At 37.7% G+C, this 23,638-nt stretch overlaps 1 protein-coding gene across 1 annotated transcript; it reads left to right on the top strand.

The window, feature by feature from the left end:
* Positions 1-1,987: 1,987 nt before the first annotated feature.
* Positions 1,988-21,891, top strand: LOC139689301 (zinc finger protein 709-like). The gene is made up of 7 exons (XM_071586377.1): positions 1,988-2,143; positions 2,611-2,761; positions 8,301-8,888; positions 11,633-12,646; positions 17,044-17,360; positions 17,503-17,652; positions 19,536-21,891. The coding sequence occupies exons 2-7, from the start codon at positions 2,750-2,752 to the stop codon at positions 20,209-20,211; spliced, it is 2,757 nt and encodes a 918-aa protein (XP_071442478.1). The 5' UTR covers positions 1,988-2,143; positions 2,611-2,749; the 3' UTR covers positions 20,212-21,891.
* The last annotated feature ends 1,747 nt before the right edge of the window (positions 21,892-23,638 follow it).

The following is a 23,638-nucleotide window of genomic DNA, read 5'->3' as shown; positions in this document are numbered from 1 at the left end:
AGTTGTTGTTTGACAATCGTTTGAGTGGAACCTTGCAAGAGTTTTTGTGAAAATGGAAAAATTTGGAGTATCGAGCTCTAATTAAATATTTGTTTTTGGAAGACAATATGCCTTCGCAAATCAAAGACGAGCTGTTTACGAGGACTCTATAGCATCAGTTATGGCTGTGAAGTATCAAGCAGCGGAATTTAAATGTGGCTGTACTAGTTTGGCTGACGATGAGTGTTCAGGATGGCCAAAAACTGCAACAACCACTGATAACATCGAAAAAGTACACCAATTGGTACTGGTTGGCCCCTGAATTAAAGTTAGAGAGATAGCAGAGGCTATGGGCATTTCAATGGAATCTATTTGTCATTCGGTGACTGAAGAATTGGACATGTGTAAGCTATCCCCTCGTTGGTTGCTGTGTTTGCTCACTTAGGGTCAAAAATGCATTCAAATGAGTATTTCCAAGACCCTGTTGTTGCAGTTTAAATAAAGCCAGTCAAATAATTTTTTTGAGCCATTTCATAACTGTAAATGAAACTTGGATCCACTACTATTATCCTGAAATGAAAAACAAGTCAAAAACAGTGGACTGCAAAGGGTGAAACTGCTTCTATTGGCTGGGAAGATGACGGCAACTGTTTTTTGGGGTTGTCAAGGAATCATATTTATCTTTCATCTTCAAAAAGTTAATGTTGTAATTGGAGAGTATTGTGCATTATTGGGTCGCTAAAAGTGTTTGACCACATTCACAAGATCTAGCCCCTAACTACTTTTTCATGTTTCCTAACGTTAAAGTTTCACTCGGAGGACAGTTTTTGTTCAGATGAGGAGGTTATCACATACGCAAGTGCCAATTTTGCAGGGAAAGATGTCAACTACTATTTGGAAGGGTTCAAATAGAACAAAGTTGGAAATATTGTATTGACTTAAAGGAGACGATTTGTTGAAAAATAAAAAAAATGAAAGAAAAATGTCTTGTTTGTTTGTTAGGCACGCATAAAGATTTAATACTTCTAGCAGTATTAAATCTTTATGTGGAAGTGCAAAGTTCCTTTTTCTACCCTCGTCATGAAAGGATTCCACAAATTTAAGCCTGAAACTGTTATGTTCATCTTGGAGGTGTTGGAAGCTTGGTTTCAAAGGGTGCCCTCTGACTCTCTTAAGTTTTGTGGAAATGTTATCTACCCCAATGGCCTTATTTTATTTCTTTTCCTGTTATTCCCTTTCTATCAAGTATATTATGGCCTAAGCTATCGATATCGTATTCTCATTCTATAAAAAACGTTTCAAGTTTCATTTTATTTTGTTAATTCTCCTTCCATGAACTCAGTAATCAACCCAAAGGTCAGTTTGGTAGGTGATGGTAGAGTTCGCCCAGTACTAAGCCTGACGGCATATGAAATGCACAAATCATGGCAAGGGGGCACTGCCATTCCTTGTGCCGCCTATGATTTCCCAGGAAGATCTGGTAAGCAAAAAATCATACTGCTTGGTCGAGAGATGCGTATCCCGAAATCGAACCCGGGACCACCGGTCGGTAGTAGCGCTCGATTACTGGATTATGCAATCAGTTACAGTACTATTTTTCCTTTCTCCATCTCCCGCTTTATAAGAGGCTCTAAAGAGGAGTTATGAGAGGGAATGGTAGAAAACGGTGCAGTAAAGGAAAAATACAATGCCCGATTAAAATTAAATTTACAGGATCCCAGTAACGATATCAAAATATCTAGAAATAACAACACGAAAACAACTGGTGAGAAAAAGCGTATTTGGAGTTAACCGTGTATCAGGCATGCGGGAAATTAGTGAATCCGTCTTAAATTAAAATGTTTATCGTATGCGTTATCTTTTCCCAAGCAAACTTCAATCTGAAAAACCTTTATAATATTACGACAATTCCCTCGTTTGTGACGGACATTTTAATTTAAGCGGGAGTTTCTCACGTCTTCCATATCGATTGGCAATTGTCGTTCTTTGAGCGAGTGTAGTGGTGGTGGTTGATGTCGTTGATGTTACAATGGCAGAATTTCTTGACGCGGATAAAATGAGTTCACCGATGTGTAGATTGTGCCTCGGGAAAGAAGAGAATTATGCTCCGATTTTTGAGAACTTAGACCTGCCCACCAAGATGAAGTATTGCGTTGAAGTAGATGTAAGTTATAATTATATTATCACTTAGTAAAAACTAGTTGTTTATGCACTTGACCATCTAGGCCATATATACAAACATTGTTATTCGTTTGCGGCAGACTGCAGTATAATATAAGGTTGCAGCCAAATTGCCATATATTATCTACTTAAAACATTTTTATGGTTGGGATTGTAGTGCTAAGTTTTTAGCCGACCGCTGTGACAATGCGCTTGTAGTCTCTGACGCAGAGGCGCTTGTTTATTTATCTTCTTTTGTGTTTACATTCATTACTTTTAAATTGTATTTATTGTGGCTGACGATTTGCGTAACGGCGAGAACATACGCTGTAACAATTTCAATGGCACAGGTGAATGCCGAGGGTAAAAATCTTTCAAATGCTATTTATTTTCAATTAACTAATATTGAGGTTCCCTAGTTCATTATGATGTGTTTGATACCAAGAATTTCTTCTTCTTATGAACGCGTAGGCATCACCAAGCGATGGGCTCACAAGCGTAATTTGTCTGACCTGCTTGGAAAACGTAGAAAAATTCTTCAGTTTCAAGAAAATGTGTGCAGAGGAGTCAGATTCAACTGAAAAAAACTTCAAGAGAGTCCGAGAATCCGATGAAAGTGATGGTATGTATTTTTACAATTACATTATAAAGCCTCAACGAAGGAAAATCTTTCAAAATGCATAATGTAATTGAGCTTAAGCATGAGTTATTTCAGAGCCTATAATGTGAGAATAATGCATGCTGCGGTTTGCTCAAATGATTCTATTTATTTATTTGATCGACCACCTCATACTTTTAATTTTTAACTTTAAAGACTTTCGGAAGATAAATCAAAAATCTGCTTAAAGAAATAAAAAGGAACAACCACAGCATCTCAGAAAAAACATACCAGCAACTTTTGTAGTTACGAAAAATATATCAATACTTACCATACTTATGTGCCAAAATATTTCTCGAATGATGAAAGAAGAATCCTTTCACTGTTTCTTGTGTTGTCTTACATCACTTATGCAGGACATTGCTTAATTTTATTTAATGTTCAATGCCCTCATCACCGAATACATTCATTGGTAGTGGTATGTTTCTTCAGCTTTCTTATGTTGTGTTTGTTAGTCAGATGTGTAAATCATATCCTTTACGTTACATCCAGATTCAATTATGATAGGCGGGAGAAGATGAAGTTGTGATTGATAGACGATGAAGACTGAAGTCTGTGAACATTCTTCCTGGTGGCACATACATAAGCTTGGCGAAGTTATTTATGTATATTTAGGTTCTAAGGCCCCTCAGTTACCATCTCAGAAGTGCATTATTTAACTACTCTAGTAAATGAAAAAGAATATGCTTGAATTTTTTTCTGCTTCAATTCTGCCAAAGAATACTTCATCCGTAGTATTTCATGTGATACCTTGGATACATTCTCAACCCCCGCTTGAAGTACAACTCTTCTTCTTGCTACATTGATAAAGCAAGCACTGAAAGACGTATTCTCCTCAGAAAACGAGTGAAATGTTGTTGGAATATTATTAAAGTAAACAGTAGGTGTTCAACTACTAACATATGAGCCCTATTAACATCTTCTTTGATCAACAGCCTACTTCCAGCCTAGTTGAATGATAGATAATAGATTAAGTCTTCTGTCCGTACCCTTGGGACCCCTGGAACAGGATTAATGACCACTTCTTGCGCTGGACCTCTTTCTTGCATCTAGCTGATCCCATGAAATTTGTCGAAATCGTCAACTACTATTGTATAAAATAGTCCTAAGTGATGTTTTACCAATTCCAATAGTCAAAATTTATAATGCAGTACATTGCCACCCCTTTGCTGTTTTAAAAATCATTGCTTCTCTGAAGGAATTTACTCCATTCGCCTCAATGGCCTTACCGGAGACATTCACTGAAGAATTAGGATTCATAGTAACAATAGTCTCAATGACATCTCCTCTGTGATCTTCATGATTTGCTTGGGGGGGAGGGTCATGAATATAATTTCCGTAAAAACTCCCAAATTAATGTGTTTTTGCAAAGATCTGTTCTCACTTGCTCTCTGAGGGTATTTTCTAAGAAGATGGCGGGGTCACTTGAAGATGTCAGATCAACCAAGGCATGACACTATTCACCTCAGATTTGGAGTAAACTTGGCACATTTTATATTCCCTCAGTCTAGCTAATTAACCATGCCAAATTTAATTTCTCTAGTTTTAATAGAATTCATTTTATATTCTCTCAAACTTCAAAAAGGCATGCTAAGCAAGGTGCCGTTCCATACTAAATAATGTGTATATCACTGACTAATCAACCCTCCTCCGACTAATTTTGCAGCTAACTCAGATTATGAGAATTCCAGAAAAAAAGTATATAGACCCTTACAATGTTAGATAAATAATAAAAATATTCTCTGATAATATTGTTGCAACATTTCTTTGGAGAAAAATGATGTAAACAGTGAATCAGGCTATCTTGGAAAGGGAACTAGATAATCCTGCCTTCTCATATTTTGTAATGATCCCAAAGATATAGATGTTCTGTCATCTTCAATATTAATGATGACATTTAAAAAATTCTTGACATTTTTTGCAATTTTAATAAAATGGCTTCCAGATCACTAATTTTTCCGTAATATTCTCAAAACATTTAATTCCTATAAAAATATTGTGTTTCAACAAATTTGTGGAGCTTGAAATTTGAAATATTATTAGTTAAAGTTGTTTTTAGAGAGTGGATCACTTCAGTTTTTTATCGTGAGTAATTGTCAAAGAAAATATGAAAAACTTTCTGTTATTTATCTCGTGTTTACTGTGTGAAAATCTGGAACGAGATTGGGCAAATATAAATTGTGAGGGTAAAAAGAAACTTAACATTTCCACAATAAAAATTTAATTAAATCTCTATGGTGGAAATGTTAAAGTTTCTTTTTACCCTCATAATATACGAATTCCACAAAGTTAAACCTTAAACTGCTCTGTTTAAATGTAAATTGACTAAATGTGTGAGGCATCTTATGTGGAATGTACATGAATATTTTTAACCTACCATGCATTAGAAATTATTTGTTTACAATTTCAATTAACATTTCTTTTGTTACTGTTGGGTGCATAAATTTAGTTTTTATTCCATGGCATAGCTTCCATTTTGGACATTTTTACCTTCATTAATATCATACAGTCAGTCGGGAAGCCAAGTTTCACCAGATGTTGATTTTGAAGGAAACTGGATGGCAATCATCTTGTCATTTTGACCAATAAAATGATGGCGATGGCCCTTGAGAATGTAGAAACAACATAAATGTCTCCCCATCCATATATTATTTCAGTCACCATCCCCAAGTATTATAAGTTGTTATATTTACAATCTTCGTAACATGCTGGGCACATTTCATCATAATTTACCAATGGTGTTTGTTTTTGAAGGATCTCAGGTTTTCCTGGCGTGTAGTATTCAAGAAGTTCCCCCCGGGTTTCCCCCGGGACAGGTTGCAGTACACCGACGTTTCGAAGGCTGACTCTGCCATCGTTTTCAGGGTGAAGCTGACTTCACTTCACCCTGAAGACGATGGCAGAGTCAGCCTTCGAAACGTTGGTGTACTGCAACCTGACCCGGTGGGAAACCCAAGAGAACTTCTTGAAGTGTTTGTTTTTTCTTAAAGATATATAAAAAGACTTGCTTGTTATCTACAATCACCCCCCCTAGCCTCTTTAGTACTATAATTATCTAAAGTTTTGAAGTTGTGGAAACTTATGGTACCAGGAAGTGTGTGTAAATCTTTGAAACAATTGATTAAGGTCATGTGCATTAAATGTACTTATTCTTTTAGTGGAAATGGATTTTTGCAATGTTTGTTTTGCAAAATTTGAAAACTCAGATGCTGTTGTTATGTCTCATGTTGTCTGTTGAAGCTCTTAATCCAAGCCTCTCATTCGTCTGTTCTCCCAACTGTGTCACCTTCTGACTCTTTATGGCTTGTCGCAAAAAATTGACCACTTTGCTTGGAGCTGGAAACTTCATCAGGTAGACAACGTATTGAGTAGCTTCAGGCGTGATGTGGTGGAAGTCGAACGCAATGAATAACTGATCGTAGCTCTTTTCCACCTGATAAAATTTTCATTTTACGACTGGTTTTCGATGTATTTGATGATGTATTACATCGAAACCCCATCATAAAATAAAAATTTCATCAAGTTGAAAAGTGATATGATCAGTTATTCATAATGTAGACAAGGTGATTAAGAAAAAGTGTACTTATTTTTTGTACTTTGCCACAAAGCCATTACTAACTAATGTAATGATTTTCTTTCATTAGCACAAAAAGTTTCCTTTAGGAATTTGACTACCGTTTGTTGCATTTAGTAAATGTTTCCTTTGTCATGTCTCAGGTCATTAGATATAACAGGTAGTGTTGAAACCATATTTTTTTAATCAGTTTGTTTCAAATTTATTATTGTAAGTAAGTTATTCGTAGTCATGGGGTTCATTTAGAATTTTAAAAGTTCTTGCTTAAGTCTATTGAAATTAGTATGGTATCAAATGGTGTATTTCCTTTCAGGGTTTTAAAATTTGATGACCTTGATTTGTTCATAAAAGATTGTGGAACCAGTTTTTTCTATTTTGTTCGTTAACTCTTTAACAAAAATGTCTTGGGTACATGAACTTCTTATAATTTCTTATGTCCTATCAGTTGAAACCCACTGGGAATGGTCAGTAGTGTCACTTTCATTGAAATTGTCAAATTTTAATGCCAAGAAATTCACTAGTGACTTTGTTAGTTGGAACATTCACCACAGCATCTCAGCATCCATTCTCTCTTTTTTTCCCCAAAAAGTAAAAACTTTAATGAGATTCTTGCAGGCTTCGTCCATTTGTCCTGCTTGAATAATAAGTATGAAATTTTGTTAAATTGTAAATATGATCATTGTGCGTCACTGGCACTTACCTGAGCCAATACCAATTTGACGTTAAAGGAAACAAACTTTGGATAGCATAACTTTTAACACATTATTACAACTTTTATTCCAAGGTATAACTCTGATATTATACAGAACTTTCATAAATTTTCATGATTCAGTTTCTTTCCGCATCTAGGCTGTGATTCATTTAAAAACCACTCAAATCTTTGAGCTTAGACAGACAGAATTGTTTGTCACTGGGAATGCTTCTTTTATTCTATTTTTTCTTTCTTAATGACTACATTGGTGTCCATATTAGTTGCTATTTTTCCACAAGGTTCTGTGTTTTGGCTTCATCTGTTGTTATCTTTAAACTTGTTCAATCTTGCTTCTTATAGTTTCGTCACTGTACATCCGATATTTCTGAATTTGACAATTTCCTGCTTCATTTAGATCCTGTACTTGATGGGTGTCACTTGAGTAGGTTTACAATATGAGTGCATTCACAAATTTTGAGTCAAATCCTATTTTCGACAATTATTGTCTTGAAGCATCGATTAACTTTTTGTGTATGAAATAACATACATGTGCCATTATTGTGAGATGCCGTAAAAATTCAGTAGTGATTGCAATTTATGGAATTTCAATCCTTTTCTTGTAAATCTTCACGTACTGCCTTAAGAATTGTCGATTAATTGATAGTTGATAGTTCATCAAGAATCTCAGTGTCACAGTCATCATGTGCTTTAATGATAATGTCTCACTGACAAATCAACAGTTATAACGAATATTAAGTGAGACTTTCACATCACTTTCACGCATTTAAAGTTGTTTCAAGTTAAGCTAATGTATTGCAAATCATAGAAATTTCATTTTACTTTGGTTTTAACATTAGTAATGTCATATTGAGAGACCAAATACTGCTTTCAGTTAAAATAATCAGTTGATTTAGATTTTGGGAAATTACCAGAGTTACAGTGAAAACTTGAATAGACGAACTGAAATTTAATGACCGTCATTTAAGTAAGATGTCTTTCTTTTTTAAATCGCTTTTTTTCTTTAAATTTCTTGTCGCAAAGGGCTTTCACCGTGACCTTTTTTCTGGATTTCTTTAAAATTATGTTTCCTCCAACCTGCATGACATTAGCATGACACTTTGCTTTCTCTCTCCATCTGGAACTTGTTGCAGCAATGCTCCTATAATGTTAAACCTCGGTTCCCGTCAACCTCTCGTACCTCCCTTCCCCACCCTGTCCCCTCATCCTACTCCCATCAGATTGTCCCAGGTAGTATTAGCAGTGGGGAAACCGCCAAGGACAGCGGGGTGGACTGGAGCATGGAGGACTCAAAAAAACCCCAGGAGGCAGGCGATCCAGTCACATCGACTTCGGCAGAGGCAGATGAGAAACCACAGGAGGGGGGTCCATCGTCCGGGGCGGCAGGACAGACACAGGGCGGGGACATGATATACTATCCGGAACGTTTCGACACGGAGACGGACAAGGTGTCCTCGGGTGAGAGCGAGGGTGGGGATTGGGGTGAATCGATGGAAGGTCACGCCAAGGGTCAGGAGGATCAAGGGGATGAGGAGGAAGAGGAGGAGGAAGGTGGGGAGGAGGAGGAGGAAGAGGGAGGAAACATGGAAGGGATGAACGAGGGACAAGGAGGCATGGAGGGCACAGTCGTGGTGAAGCAGGAGATCATGGACGACGAAGAGGAGGATTACATGATGGACGAAAGCTACAACGCCATGGCAGATGAGAATGGTGATTTTGCAGAAACGGAGGAACCGCCCTGGGAAGAAGCACCGGTGTTGGAAGAAATGCCGCTCAACATGGAATTGGAAGAGGGACCACGAGAGGAGGTGAGTGTGCAATGGATTTGGAGACCTGGAATTCACTCAGACCTTGTCGTTTTTCAGTGGTTTTTCTTTAGAAGAGAGGTTTTTTTTCTCTTAGAAAGTGATTTTATGGGGATCGAGACGGTGCGGGGGCTAACGTACTGGCTTCCCACCCTAAGGGCGTGGGTTCAAATCCCGGCGGTGTTGAATATTTTTCAGAGGTATCTCAATCCCTACTTGAGGTGCTTTGTGGAGGGCACTTTGAGTGAGTACGCCGTCCGTCGGATGGGGCGTTAAACTGTGGACCCCTCGGCGCCTTTCGTAAAGAGTAGGCTAATGCCGACGCCGGGTTTCTCTCCACCCTTCATCCTTTCCTGTCCATCCCCTATGGCGCAAATGACCTCAGCTGTCGGTCGCCTCCCCAAATACTACTACTACCAAAGTGATTTTATTGTTTTGATGTGGTTGTGTGTGTATGACCTTGATGGAGAAAAAAATGGAAACATTGGCATCAGTGTGTGTGTTTTAGGATTGGTGGAAGTTTTGATTGCAGATTCTCCATTTCTCTTCTTATCTACATCTACATAATACCCCGCAAGCCGCCGCAAGGGCATGTGGTGGGGGGTGTTAGGTCACCAACCGTAAAAAGGAACAATACCACATGAATCCCTATGGTTACATCTTTTCCCCAGATGAAAGTGGTTCCATATTTTTTTGAGACTAAATGCATCTGGCTGCAGTAAAATTAACCAATTGAATACATATATGAAACCTATAATGAAAAAGTCGAAATACAAGAGCACGGAAGATATTATATTAATTTACCGGAGTAAACATGTCCAATTGCAGGATCAGAAATACATCAATTGTAATAAAAGCAATCATTCTGGAAAAAAAACTTTTAGTTTTGACTCAAATAAGACAAACCGGTTCAAATTGTAAAGAGACAAAGGTAAATTATTTAAATAAATTACAGCAAATGCATATTGGTCGATTACAATGTAAGACTATGAGGTATTACTATAAAATTCCATCCTTATCGAGAATGAGGCTGGAAATAGCTGAGGGTGAAGAGATATATGGATGTGCAGTATGGGAATATGGTTTTGGAATAAGGAACTTTTGTGGGTAGAGTAAATATAATTTTGGAGGAATGGATTTGAAAAAAAAAACCTGGGTTGAACACAATAATAGACATGTTAACATGGAAAATACCAGGAAAAAAATGAGATATCAGTTAGATTGATGGTTAAACATTTATAACATAGTGTCATCAATTTGTACATTTTACCTGAAAGCGCTTGTAGATTCATATCATCAAAGTTTAGTGCTTATAAAACAAAATAACCAAGGCCGTAAACTTGATTAGCCCTGGGTTTGTTTTTGGGAGTAAGGAGAAACACGGTGACAACTTAGGAGAAAATTGAAAATCATACACTCAATCATTCGGGTGTGTTTGGGTAGTAGTGACCAATTAACAATGCAAAAATAAATAAAAGGAAATAGACCTGTTGATCTCTCACAGGAGCGAAAATATAAAAAATGGAAAGGGCACAAGTTCATGCTCACAGTCATTCAATCACTTGTGTTTGTTTTGAAACAGTGATCTTTGTAAATCACATTTACTCGTACACTTAAGGTTTGCAAGGATTTCTCCTATGCTCGGGATCTGTTTATCACACTAAGGAAGGTGGTAGGTAATGGAAGTAAGGTAAGTGCCAAGAGTAAAGCCATCACCAGGTGTTTTGCCTGTCAAGCAGGCCTCTTCGTAGAAGAATGACTTGTCCGGTGGGTGGCGGTTGGTTTACTGATGAGAGTTTGGGAGGAAGACATGGGAGCCAATGAGAAAGTAATGCCTCTCTATTTCAAAAGGAACATGGGAGGTGTGTCCAAGGTTGGGGAGGAATATGGTTGGCGGGGGGGGCAAAGTTAGGGAGGTTGGAAGGAAGTGGTAGAAGAGGATGGTGTGGATCAACTGCATTTGCAAAGGGAAAATAAGTGTTAAGGGTCTAAAATAGGTGTCTTTTGGTGTTAAGCCTTTTGAAAAGAAGTGTTTCATAATTGCACTGAACTCATTTTTTTACCATTTACCTCAAAATATAAATTTTTTTCTGAATGGAAATTTTGAAAAAGAGGGATATGGCTGAGATTTTAACAGCAGTCCATTGGGAGAGGTGGCATACTAAAAGCCAACCTTTTCCAATACAATGAGTTCCATCTCTTGGATTTTCTCAGGATATATTGAAGGTACCTAGTATAAGAGCCATTGCACTTCATATATAATTGTTCACTGGCATATTGGGGAAAAATAATAGGAGACTATTCAGCTCAGCTTAGCTCTCTCATTTTGTTAAGATGTAATATTTCCATTGAAGCTTTGCAGTGGTGGTACGAGTCTTGATATTCTTCACAGGGCACTACTTAAAGCAAATTTTGTCATATGTGAACTTTTATTGAAGTTAAGAGTCCTTCGTACCATAGGATGATGTAAAAATCAATTTTCTAGCTTCAAGTTGGCCGATTAAACTCATCATTTATTGATTTATTAGATTTATATTTCAGCTCCGCACATTTAGAATGAATGCATGGGTACCTGGATGCATGTCATCAGTTTAAATGATTGATTTGGTTTTAAATGAATATATTTTTGAAGAGTTCTTATAACTTTATAAGATTGAGCCATTGCTGCTGATTGAAATCTTCTCCTTTATTTGAATTATCCTGTTTTATTGTTGATCCTTTCCTTTTCATTCAATCCCTATGACCAGATGGTTGGATCTGATGCAGATCAGCCCGAACACTCGGAATCTCAGAGGAGACACGTATGCAAGTTCTGTGACCAGACCTTTGGCAAGCGGCACCAACTCTATGGTCACCTGGCGACTCACTCTCGGAAGGGTGGACATTCGAAAGCTTCCACTCCGAGGATCAAGGCTTCATCCGCAAATTTCAACCGTCCGCCGAGCAAGACACGCCAGTGGCTGATGGACCAACAGAAGCTTATGAAGTTCTGCTGCATCGACTGCAATGAGGAGTTTGTGGGTGTCGCCACGTACACCTCTCACAAAGGCGTGCACCGTCAGAAGGACAGGAAGTTCCACTGTTCAGTCTGCAACCACATCTACCCCCGTGCCGTAGACCTCATTTTCCACGAGTGGACGTACCACACAGGGGATCGCCCCTTCCCTTGCAACAAGTGCCCATCGGCATTTGCCCGTCAGACAAGCTGGACGTATCACGTTCTAGCCCACATCGGCAACAGCAACAAGTCTCCCAGTCGGAACATCAAGAACTCGGCATCTCACGTGCCGCCCCTGGTGGGGAAGGCGGTGACGGAGGCGGCAGCAGCAGCAGCCCCTCAGCCCCACAAGGACGAGGAGGAGAGTCCGACCCCGGGACGGCGGACTATGGCCCCAAGGAAGGCAGCCCTGGAGGGCAGGGCCGCGGCACAGATGGGTGCTGTCGTGGCCAACTCCCTGACCAACTTTCCTTTCCGGTGTCGGACGTGCGGGAAGGGTATCCTGAATGAGGAGACATGGGAATACCACCTGGTGATACACCCGGAGGGTGGAGAGACACAGCAAACACTCTCCCCGGAAGACCTCGAGAGCTTGAGGGCACAGCTGCGCCAGGCAATCATCTGCGAGAACGAGACGAAGATTGCCTGTCTGCAGTGCGGACTGGAGTGTACCGGCGTTCAAGGACTTGCCAATCACAAGTCGGAGCGTCATTTTGGCAAGGGTGGTTACAAGTGTAACGTCTGCTTCAAGTGCGTGGGGAATGTAAGTAGCGGTTTATTCATTTGCATCAATATTTAAATTTATTTGTATAAATACAAACACACACACCAAGGCATGTATTCAAATTTGATATATATGTATTGGGAGAAGGAATAGAAACATACATTCTGGACAAGGGTATGTGTTTCTATCCCTTCACCCTAAAAATATACATATATATATATATATATATATATATATATATATATATATATATATATATATATATATATATATACACATATATATATATATGTATCTATTTTTACATATATATATATAATTTATATAATATATTTACACACATGTATGTATACATATATATATTTTATATATATATATTCACATAATATACATATATATATATATATACATATACATATATATATATATATATATATATATATATATATATATATATATATATATATATATACTACCTTGATCAAAAAGTTCCCGGAATAACCACCGTGTGGCGCTACCATCGTTCCGATTTGAGTTCTGTTTTTTTTGTTAAATTGGTACATCTGTTGTTGATATTCCCTTTAAATCTTAGTGTCATAACTTGACATTTGCAAAAGTTACGTAGCCAAGAGTACATCTATCTCTGTGTGTGTTGGCGATTTTTTACAATTTCAGAAATGGATTTAAATTTGCAACAACGAACTTGTATTAAATTTTGCGTAAAAAACGGATTTAGTGGCGCACGGACGTTGGAAATGTTGGAAAAGTGTTTCGGCAACGATTCTCTAAAAAAAACGGTCGTTTACCAGTGGCACGAGCGGTTCAGAAGTGGTCGTGAGTCAATCGAAGATGATGAACGCAGTGGCAGACCATCGACATGGAAAGTCGGTGAAAAAATTGATAAAGTAAAAGAAATGTTGGTCAATAACCGCAAATTAACCATCAGAGAAATAGCGGAGGACTTGAACATTGCCTATGGATCCGCCCAAGACATTGTGGTTAATGATTTGGGTTTCCGTCGTGTAGCATGCCAAAAGACCTCAATTTCATGCAAAAAAGAGACCGTGTTGACGTCGCAAAAGACATGATTTGCGAGGCTGAATCCGATCCCACATTCATCAAAAGGATCATTACTGGAGACGAGACGTGGGTTTATGAGTACGACACGCAATCCAGACATCAGGCAAGTGAATGGCGTTCACCAAATGAGCCGAGACCAAAAAAACCACGTCGTTTTCAGTCAAAAAAGAAGGCAATGCTGACGGTTTTCATGGATTACAACGGTGTAGTGCATCATGAATTTTTGCCAGAAGGCCAGACAGTAAACAAAGAGTATTATTTGGGCGTTATGAGACGTTTGCGTGAAGCAATTCGCCGAAAGAGACCAGAAATGTGGGCAGAAAACTCGTGGATTTTGCACCATGATAACGCACCGTCGCACAGTGCTATCATTATTCGTAATTTTTTGACGAAAAATGCAACAAATACCATCCAACAGCCACCGAATTCACCTGATTTGGCTCCCTGTGACTTCTTTCTGTTCAATCGAGTTAAAAAACCATTACGGGGAACGCGTTTTAGCAGCCGAGAGGAAGTAATGGAAAAATCGCAGGAAGCACTGATGGACATACCGAAAACCGACCGTAACTTTTACAAATGTCAAGTTATGACACTAAGATTTAAAGGGAATATCAACAACAGATGTACCAATTTAACAAAAAAAACAGAACTCAAATCGGAACGATGGGAGCGCCACACGGTGGTTATTCCGGGAACTTTTTGATCAAGGTAGTATATATATATATATATATATATATATATACATACATACATGCATACATATATATATATATATATATACATATATATATATATATATATATATATATATATATATATATATATATATATATATATATATATTATACTCATATACAGAAACAGATATAAGGAAAAGGGATAGGAACACATATAAAGGACGAACACAATAAAGGTGGGGAAGGCGGAATCGAACGGATCACAAGAGTAAAAATATTTCCTCAACCGGGACTCGAACACCGGATCTTTCCACTTGCCGGGCGGATTTTTTAACCACTGGAGCTATCGAGGATAGTCAATTTACACTGAGATCCGTGGGTCTAATATGTCACCAAGCGCCCCGATTCTTTCAGCCAAGAGATGGCGTCAGGGGGCTGTATCACCCACCAAAGGAGAAATAGACAATACACAAGGAAAGGAAAGGGGGTTAGAATTCATACAACATCATACAGGAAAGGAACAGTGCGTTTCGTGGCACGCATAGCCAGAAGAAAGAGATGAGCCACATTGGCCAAATACACATTCAAACACGAAATCCCGCCAAACGGCGAATAAATACTCATATATACAGAAACAGATATAAGGAAAAGGGATAGGAACACATATAAAGGACGAACACAATAGAGGTGGGGAAGGCGGAATCGAACGGATCACAAGAGTAAAAATATTTCCTCAACCGGGACTCGAACACCGGATCTTTCCACTTGCCGGACGGATGCTCTTAACCACTTGAGCTATCGAGGATAGTCAATTTACACTGAGATCCGTGGGTCTAATATGTCTATATTATATATATATGTATATGGGGGTATTGAAGCAGGAGGATAGACGTAGACTGGAGGCTTTTGAAATGTGGGTGTGGAGAAGAATGGAGAAGGTGAAATGGACAGAGAAGAAAACAAATGAGGAAGTACTTGGTATGGTGGGCGAAGAGAGGGGTTTGTTGGGAGCAATCCTATGGAGGCAGGAAAAGTGGATGAAGGGGGTGTTGACCGGCAGTGGGATGTTGAAGACTGTGATAGAGGGTAGAATGTTGGGCAAAAGAGGAAAGGGAAGGAACAGGATAGGGATGTTGGACGGGATGAAGGGAGGAAGAAAGTACTCAGAGATGAAGAGGGACATGGTGTAGAGTAGAATTTAGGGTTGTGTTTTGTTAGTAGTCACAAAATATTTGTTTGGTAGTTGTGTCCATCGAAAAACCTACCTTAACCGGTAGATTACCTTAAAAAAATATGGGGGTATATATATATATATATATATTATGCCATGGAATATGTAGTAAGCTACCAACTACTTTAAATCAGGGTTTGGTGCTTAGGGCAAGAAAACTAGTGACCCATACATTGGTATGAACCCTCGGTACCTGTGCCTAGAGTTACAATTATCTTCAGTAGGTGTATGGTATTGTAAATAGCTATATTTGTAATTTTTCTTCAGGATTATTTGTTACTTCTATTAAAATGATTGAGTTGCCAAATGCATTCATTTGGTTCAAAACATAACTATTGAAATGCATAGTTGTATAGTAATATTTAAATCGCTTGGGACACTTATTCCTGGGCTTTCCATGTCTCAACTCAGTTTTTTTTATCGTAAAATGTTGCAAAGGTAGCCAATTCAAAATGTTTAAATTTAAATACCTAACAGTAGTTAAATTGTCAAGAAAATTATGAGAACAGGTTAAGTTTTGAGTTCATGACATTACTTGACATTTAAAGACATTAATACTAGGCATTGATACCTCAGTACCAGTATCTATGTCAGAAATCCAAGGTAATTGTCGAGGTATGTGTACCATACTTAGATAATTACAATGAAATACATTTTCATGGAATTTTTCAGAGGTATCTCGATCCTTACTTGAGGTGCTATGTGGAGGGCACTTTGAGTGAGTATGCCGTCCGTCGGTTGGGACGTTAAACTGCGGACCCCTGGGCGCCTTTCGTAAAGAGTAGGCTAATGCCGACGCCGGGTTTCTCTCCACCCTTCATCCTTTCCTGTCCATCCCCTATGGCGACAATGACCTCAGCTGTCGGTTGCCTCCCCTCAAAAACTACCACCATTTTCATGGAATGCTTGGTTTTATTGTTGATTCAAATGGAGTCCAGTCTTGGTCTGCAGTTTGATTAACTTTAATCAATATCATAACGAAGGACTTTGCCATTTTGAAATCAATCGGAAATTATAATATGGAATGCCTTGTTGAATAATGTTTTATATTTCTCTGAAGTTTAATGAAGATGTTTGGGTTTGATTTATTCTAGAGCCAATACTTGAGGCCCTATAGCCTTTTTGTTTGATTTTCATCTAAAGTGAAATCTTGACATCCATACTAAAAAGAGTACTTTTCCACAGATTTATGGAAATCTGTGGAAAAGTACGAGTCTTTCTTTTTAGTATTGATATTAAATACTTCCACAAAGTGAAGCCTGAAACAATAGAATATATATGAAATCTTGACCTTAAACTTATCTATGTCTCAGCTGTATGAATTGCATTTTAATTACATTTAATTTATGCCTAATATGAATGACCTTGACCTCTACCACTCGTTGCTCAATGACAATGAATGCTTTGACCAATTAAAAAAAATGTAATTCCTCCACTTGCCTCAACAGGTACACAAATTTATCCGTCACGAGATGTCACACTCGAAAGTGAAGATATACGTTTGCGAAAATTGCGGCCGTGAGATGGCAGATAGGATGTCATTCGTTCGTCACATAATCGCCCACTTCAATGAACCCCTGTTCACGGATTCTTTAGGAGGTGCTAATTCTCAAGCAGGAATTGCCGATGCGGTGGAAAAGGATGAAATGAAGGATGTGACATTTGACCAGTTGGTCCAGAGGTTGCTTGGACCAATCAAAGCCCACCTGAAACAGGAGTTATCTCCGTGTCTGCAATGTGGACAAGTATTTGAAGGGATACAGAGGTAATGGGATCCTTTGACATAATCGATGCTTGGGATTAACTTTTGATCGAGACGTATTACAAATGTATGAATTAGATTTACTATAACAAAACTTATGGCACTATCTCATTCTCTCTATCTCTCATTCTCTCTCTCTCTCCAGGTTGGTGGTTCACAAGGAAAGTCATTCAAATACCATGGCTGGTAGTCACCGCCATGCTTGTTGGGTTTGTTCCGAGGTTTTTGAAACTGCCAAGGCACTGGTGGAACATGAATGGAGCCACACTGATGTCAAGCCTTATGGATGTGACAAGTGAGATTTTTTGGTCGTGAAAACACTTTTTTTTGGCGCTGCTGCTACTGCGGTGATTTTATAAGTTGCTAAAGCATTGAATAATTGCTTGAATTTTATCTGCCGTAAAAGTTTTATGAATAAACGGAAATAGTGTATTTTCTGTCGCACTAGATGCACTTTTTTTTTAACTCTGAAATGCGCTCTAATATCAACCTCCATCTTGTGGGTTGGGAAAACATGGATATAACTTCGATCTATAAGTTCAAGCTGATTCACGGCAAAAATACTGAATATTACTCATTTTATCAGCAATATCGAATGATTTTTACACTCTGAAATTGTTGCATTGAGACGCGTATGGCTAATGGGGACATCTCTCCCCTCTGGTAATATTTACGTACATTGTATCTCTCCTGATAAACTTGGAGTTTGCAGGAATTTATAACCTTATTAATTAGTATAAGAGTTTTGTAAAGGCGCAGAAAATGATCGATTTTAATACAAATTTCGGTAATATCAAAATAATGACTGGAACCAAGCATTACCAAAAAAGTTAAAATAATTTCATGGGATCTTAAAGAGAAAAGATTGTCGTACAATACTGCATTTAAACTTGAAGTCCTGAAGTACGCTTCAGAACATGGAAACAAGGCAGCAGCTGAAAAAGATTTTGCCCCAATGATGACAAATTTCTGGCGTTCTGCAATTAATAAACGTTGATGTACACGTAGCTGATAATTTCTTAATATAGTAGCTAAATGTATCATAGCAAATTTTCTTTGTATTATGTGTTAATATAAAAATACTTTCATCTTTTTTCCAAGTAGTTTTCGTAAAATCTAACCTTTAAAATCAGGGTGCATCTTATTAGACTGGAAATATGCAGTGAGCTTTTCGGCCTGAAGTAGTTTCTGAAAACCATGACTGAGATTTTATTGATTTGAATATGAGATACTGAGCAGAATTTATTGTTTTCCAGTTCACGATGTAAAAATGTTCGGTGAAGATATGTCTCTTCGTTTTATATGTTGAATGTTATGCTAATAGACTGATTAAGTTAGTGTGTAAATGTTTCCAAAGACTAATATGAGTACAAAACTAATGTTTTATGTGAAAATAAATCAACGTTTGAGTGGATGGAAACATTTCAAAAGTTAAATGGTTGTACATTTATTAGTAGTGCTATAAACGGTAGTAAATAGTAGATCCAATAAATTAGATTAATTACAGTTTCTTAACGTTTATCATGCACATATTACTGCGAGTTTGTTAATATGAATTTAAAATGATTTGTTCATGTTGTACAATGCTGTTATAAATTTTACAGTGCTATTTCAACTCATAGAAGAATATTCAACACGTTTAATGCTAAGGAATTTCAATACATCAACTTTGTAGATCATGTTTTTTATCTTTGGAAAAAATTATACTTTTTTCTCACATTTTTGAAGACATGAGCAATCGAAAACCATAAGAAATTCCTGACTTTTTAAAAAAATATCAGCTCATGGAATCGAAATATTCCGAAATATTGATCAATTCCCACCATTTTCAGACCCACCATCTGCCTTTTTCCCCCAAATTTCTGAAGACATTTTTATTAAATCCACTTTTCAATTACCCTAAAGTTTTTTTTTTTTAATTTCTACTTCTTTCTATTTCCTTTCCTCATTATTATGAATAAAATTTGAACTATTCCCTCTGTCTCTCATGAAATCATAGTTCTTTCCCATAACTCTCGAAGAAGCTTAGTGTTCTCAAATTATTTTCCCCACTGAGCTGCCCTACTACTCCCTTGAATCTCCTCCCTTCCTTCTGTCACAAGGAGGGTGGTGGCATCCATCCCTCCATTGCTGATTCATTCATTTTTTTTATTTTTTGACCTCTCCTCTCTTTCGCAGGTGTGACCAGAGGTACTCCGGGAAGGAAGCATGGGTTGCCCACCTCAGAAGTCACCTCCCGGCAAACCCCCTCAGCCACGCACCGAAGGTGAAGTTGGAGTCAGGTGTGATGACGGGTGTGAGCGTGGCGATGAAGCGACGTTTGGGTAGCAACGACTCCTCACCACCTCTGACCCCTCCTGCCAAGATTCCCACGGGATACCAGAGCCCAAGTTCAGCCGCGACGCTGAGGCCATTTGCCTGCGGCCAGTGCAAGAGCATATTCACGACCGCGGAATCGCTCGAGGCACACGCCGTCCAGTCACATGGTCTCATCCACCCATTCAAGTGCAAGATCTGCGGGAAGGGATATCGCCTGCTTCTTCGCCTGATGCACCACGAGTCATCTGTTCACCCACAGCTGATGGGGCACGCTTGCGACAACTGCAACAAAAGCTTCTCAGACGCAAGTCACCTCAAGCTACACAGCCACCTTATCCACGGGGATGGACCGTACAAGTGTGATATCTGCAGCAAGCGGTTCCGCATGATTGGTCATCTCAAGATCCACCGCAACATGCACAAAGGGAAGGGTGGGAATGCTGGTGGGAAGTTGTCGTCACCCTATGGGCAGGGTCAAGCCTCCACGTCTATGGTCGACGACATGGAGTACTCAGAGATTGACGTATTTGACTGAACACCAATGCCATAAAACTCCCGAGAGTGTGTTTATTTCCTCTGTGAGAGATCCATGTTTGAAATGAAATTGGATTTCCGTGCATTTTTTTAGTGTAGTATCTTTTATATATATACATACACACACACACACCAAAACTATATACTGTTAATGTGAAAGCTTTCTTGTCTCTCTAATCTTGCCCACATTGGGCATTTACATTGGGTATTTACAAGTTGTTGAACTTGGTCTTAGGGTTGGAGTTGATGAGGGAGTTGACTAAATGAAAGCTTTTTAGGTACTGTACGTATTTTGTGTACCATAAACACACACACACACACACACACACACACACCTACTCAGAAGTATGTGTAGAGAGTAAGTTACAAAAAAAAAATCTGTTTATTGTACACGTGTGTGTGAGTTGATTTGATGTAAATAGAAACAATGTAATGGAAAATTCGATTTTGGATGCAAATTTTAGGTGGACTAATTAATAATAGGTTTTAAGAATGTAGACTAATCGATTTAGTATTGCCACCTAAACTTCCAGCTTAATTGTTTGGCCAAATAGATGTTGGCAGTTCTCATTTGACTAAGTCCATTGTGTAGTAAGTATCTTGAAGGAGACAATTCTGTTCATGAAGATATTTCGGAGAACAAACCTCCTAGCTGATCGCAGAACTCCCCAAGTCATACTGAAAACATTCCTGTAGAAACTGAGGTCTTTGTAACCTTAGAATTTGGCGTTAATATGGCAGCTTATCGAAATGTATGTGAATAAAAAAGTGAACAATTGGGAGGCTTCAACCTGATTAAAAAAAGTTTTTTATTGTTTCCCTTAGTTGAAAAAATGTGTATAATCAGAGGTTTTTCACTTCCAACGGATATGGTGGCATTTTGTGACAATCGTCACCACTCATATAAGTATTCACATCATGATTGTTTTTTCAGTGATAATGAAATAAGTGAGGAGAAACACCAAAACAGTTCATAAATGACATTAATGACATGTTGAACCAGGTCTAATTAAATTGCCAAATGTCAATTACTTCATCAATGGTGAACTTTCCTTGCTTTCCCTATCTGTCACTTCTTTTGTTGAGGTTTTTTTTGCCTTGGCAAAATGTTTCTGTTCGCAAATTTGCTGTGAATGCACTATTCATTCAAATGTTTAAAGAACCTGTATTTATTATGCTGTAAAATATATCAATTTTTTTTTCAGAAAGGTTAATGGGAAAGCGACATAATGAAAAAAATATATAAGCATACAGTGATTGTATTTAGTGATTGCTTCATTGTCTGTTAATGATTTTTAAATGATTTGTTGCTGTTGTAAAAATGTCTTCATAAACATAAATGATTTAAGTATTAGAAACTATAGATGTCGGGATTCGATCGCAGTGTTGAATCTCAGCCGAAGTGTATAGATTTATGGAAATAAGTCTATGAAAATAACGCCTTTTAGTGTCCTTGTGTAAAGTCATGTGTAGCCTTCTGTTAACACAATTCTCAATAAATTTGTCTCTTAGTTTTATATGTTAAATGTTATATTAATGGACTGATTAGGTTAATATTTCAATGTTTTTGAATTCTGATATGAGTCTAAAACTAATGTGTGGCATTGTCTTAATCAACAGCATAATGTGTTAGGATTATCTATGCGCTCTTAAAAATAAATATATTGTCATTTTATGTTTATATTAACAGTGTGCACTGTGCAATGGCCAAATCTGGATTCTAGTAATGTCTAATTCAGGTGTTAGTGGATGAAATACTCTACCAACGAAAATAGGTATGAAGCAGCGTTTGTTATCAAATATATCCACTAAAGTCATAGGTCGGCTTATTTTAATGTCTGATGGAAGGTCCCAATATAAGCCATTAGGTGGAAGTTATCTTACACAATGGGTCTATATTTTGCCAAAATTACAATTTCTGTACAAATACGTTTGAACTATACACTTTCCTTAAATTAAAACTAAGAATTGTGCACTTGGGATGCTGTAGTTACTCAAGACAGCTAACCCATGAATTTTACACTGGCAAATGTTTTATTGACAAGAGGGTTTTTGTGCATCAGTCTGTACAAACCATATGTCGGTTCAAACTCCAAAAAAGTACACATTAGTTTTTAGCAGACAGTGGGCTCTGAAGACCACTGTGTATTCCTATTTTTGCTGTGATTCAAAGGCCATTTTAGAGGTCGAACACCATAGATTATTCAAGAGGGTGTTAAGGCTGTAGGAAGTCAACGCTACCACTTGGCCAAATAGAGCATTACAATTTATTCAGCCAAACATTTAGAGAAGTCCTCCCTGGCATTTAATACAAATTATGGATAATCATTTAAATATGTGCAGCAAGGGTAGTTCATCGATCGGCATCCAGTTGTGAAAGTTTTGTCAGCTCACTTCCCACAGACATTTCACTTGTCTGACCAAGGTCTACAGGTATGCCTAGTCCTTCCTGTTCATATTGTTGTTTGGAGAGAATAATGAAATTTTTTTCCCAAATCAATTAGAATATGGGGGCCAAATTCATTATGAATTTCGATAAAATCATTTCCTTGATAGTACTTTGTACAAAAATTTCCCAATAAATCCCTGGGGATGTTGACCCCCAACTATTGCATTGTATCTATCGTGATGAACTCTTTGATTAAAAAACTTAACGTTCATGTGCTTCTTAATGGCCAAAGCTTTGGGAACATTTTAAGAACTGACAGCAAACCACTACAAGAATGGGATTGCTGTTTCAAAAAAAAATATTATAATTAGAGCAAAAAAATTAGTGATTCTAACACTTATGAGTTTTCTGGGACGTCATGGTGGGTGAGATATATGAAGAGAAACTACAAAATCTCAAAAGCCTTCACTTGAGAAATAGAAAGAAAGGTTTAAAGGCAACAACTGATTATGTCACACCGCTGGGAATAATCAAACAGCCTTCACTTCTAGTGTCTGTGATTGGTTGATTTAAGTCCTGGCAGAAAGTAAAAAGTGAGACTATCATAATGTCTTTTTATAACTGTAGAATTAGCAATGCACTAGATTGAAGTGAGGATGATATTGATTTTCTGAAAGTGAAAATATGTAACTGCAAAATGATTTAGCAGCAGTGATTTATGGAGTTTTACAATGAATAAATGTCAACATAGCTGCTAATTTTTGAATGAAAAAAAAATTCCATTTCCTTCACATTAAATGTTAACATTAAAATAGTTTTATCCTTTACTGTCTGAAGCATTTTGCAAATTCTAATCTGAAAAAAATCACATTGAATCTCAAGCAACAGCGCGTTTAATGTCTGGAAAAAAAATATATATATATATATATGTAAATTCCTGTAGGTACATATGTATCTACACTAATGTGTATACACAGACATATATATATATATATATATTTACAAGGTTGTCCCAAAAGTAGTAGGACAGTCGATTCAA

The sequence above is a fragment of the Hetaerina americana genome, unplaced genomic scaffold (assembly GCF_022747635.1).
Source record: "Hetaerina americana unplaced genomic scaffold, ioHetAmer1.1.p SCAF_1, whole genome shotgun sequence".
Classification (NCBI taxonomy): Eukaryota; Metazoa; Arthropoda; class Insecta; order Odonata; family Calopterygidae; genus Hetaerina; species Hetaerina americana.
This window is presented reverse-complemented; position numbering and strand designations above follow the sequence as displayed.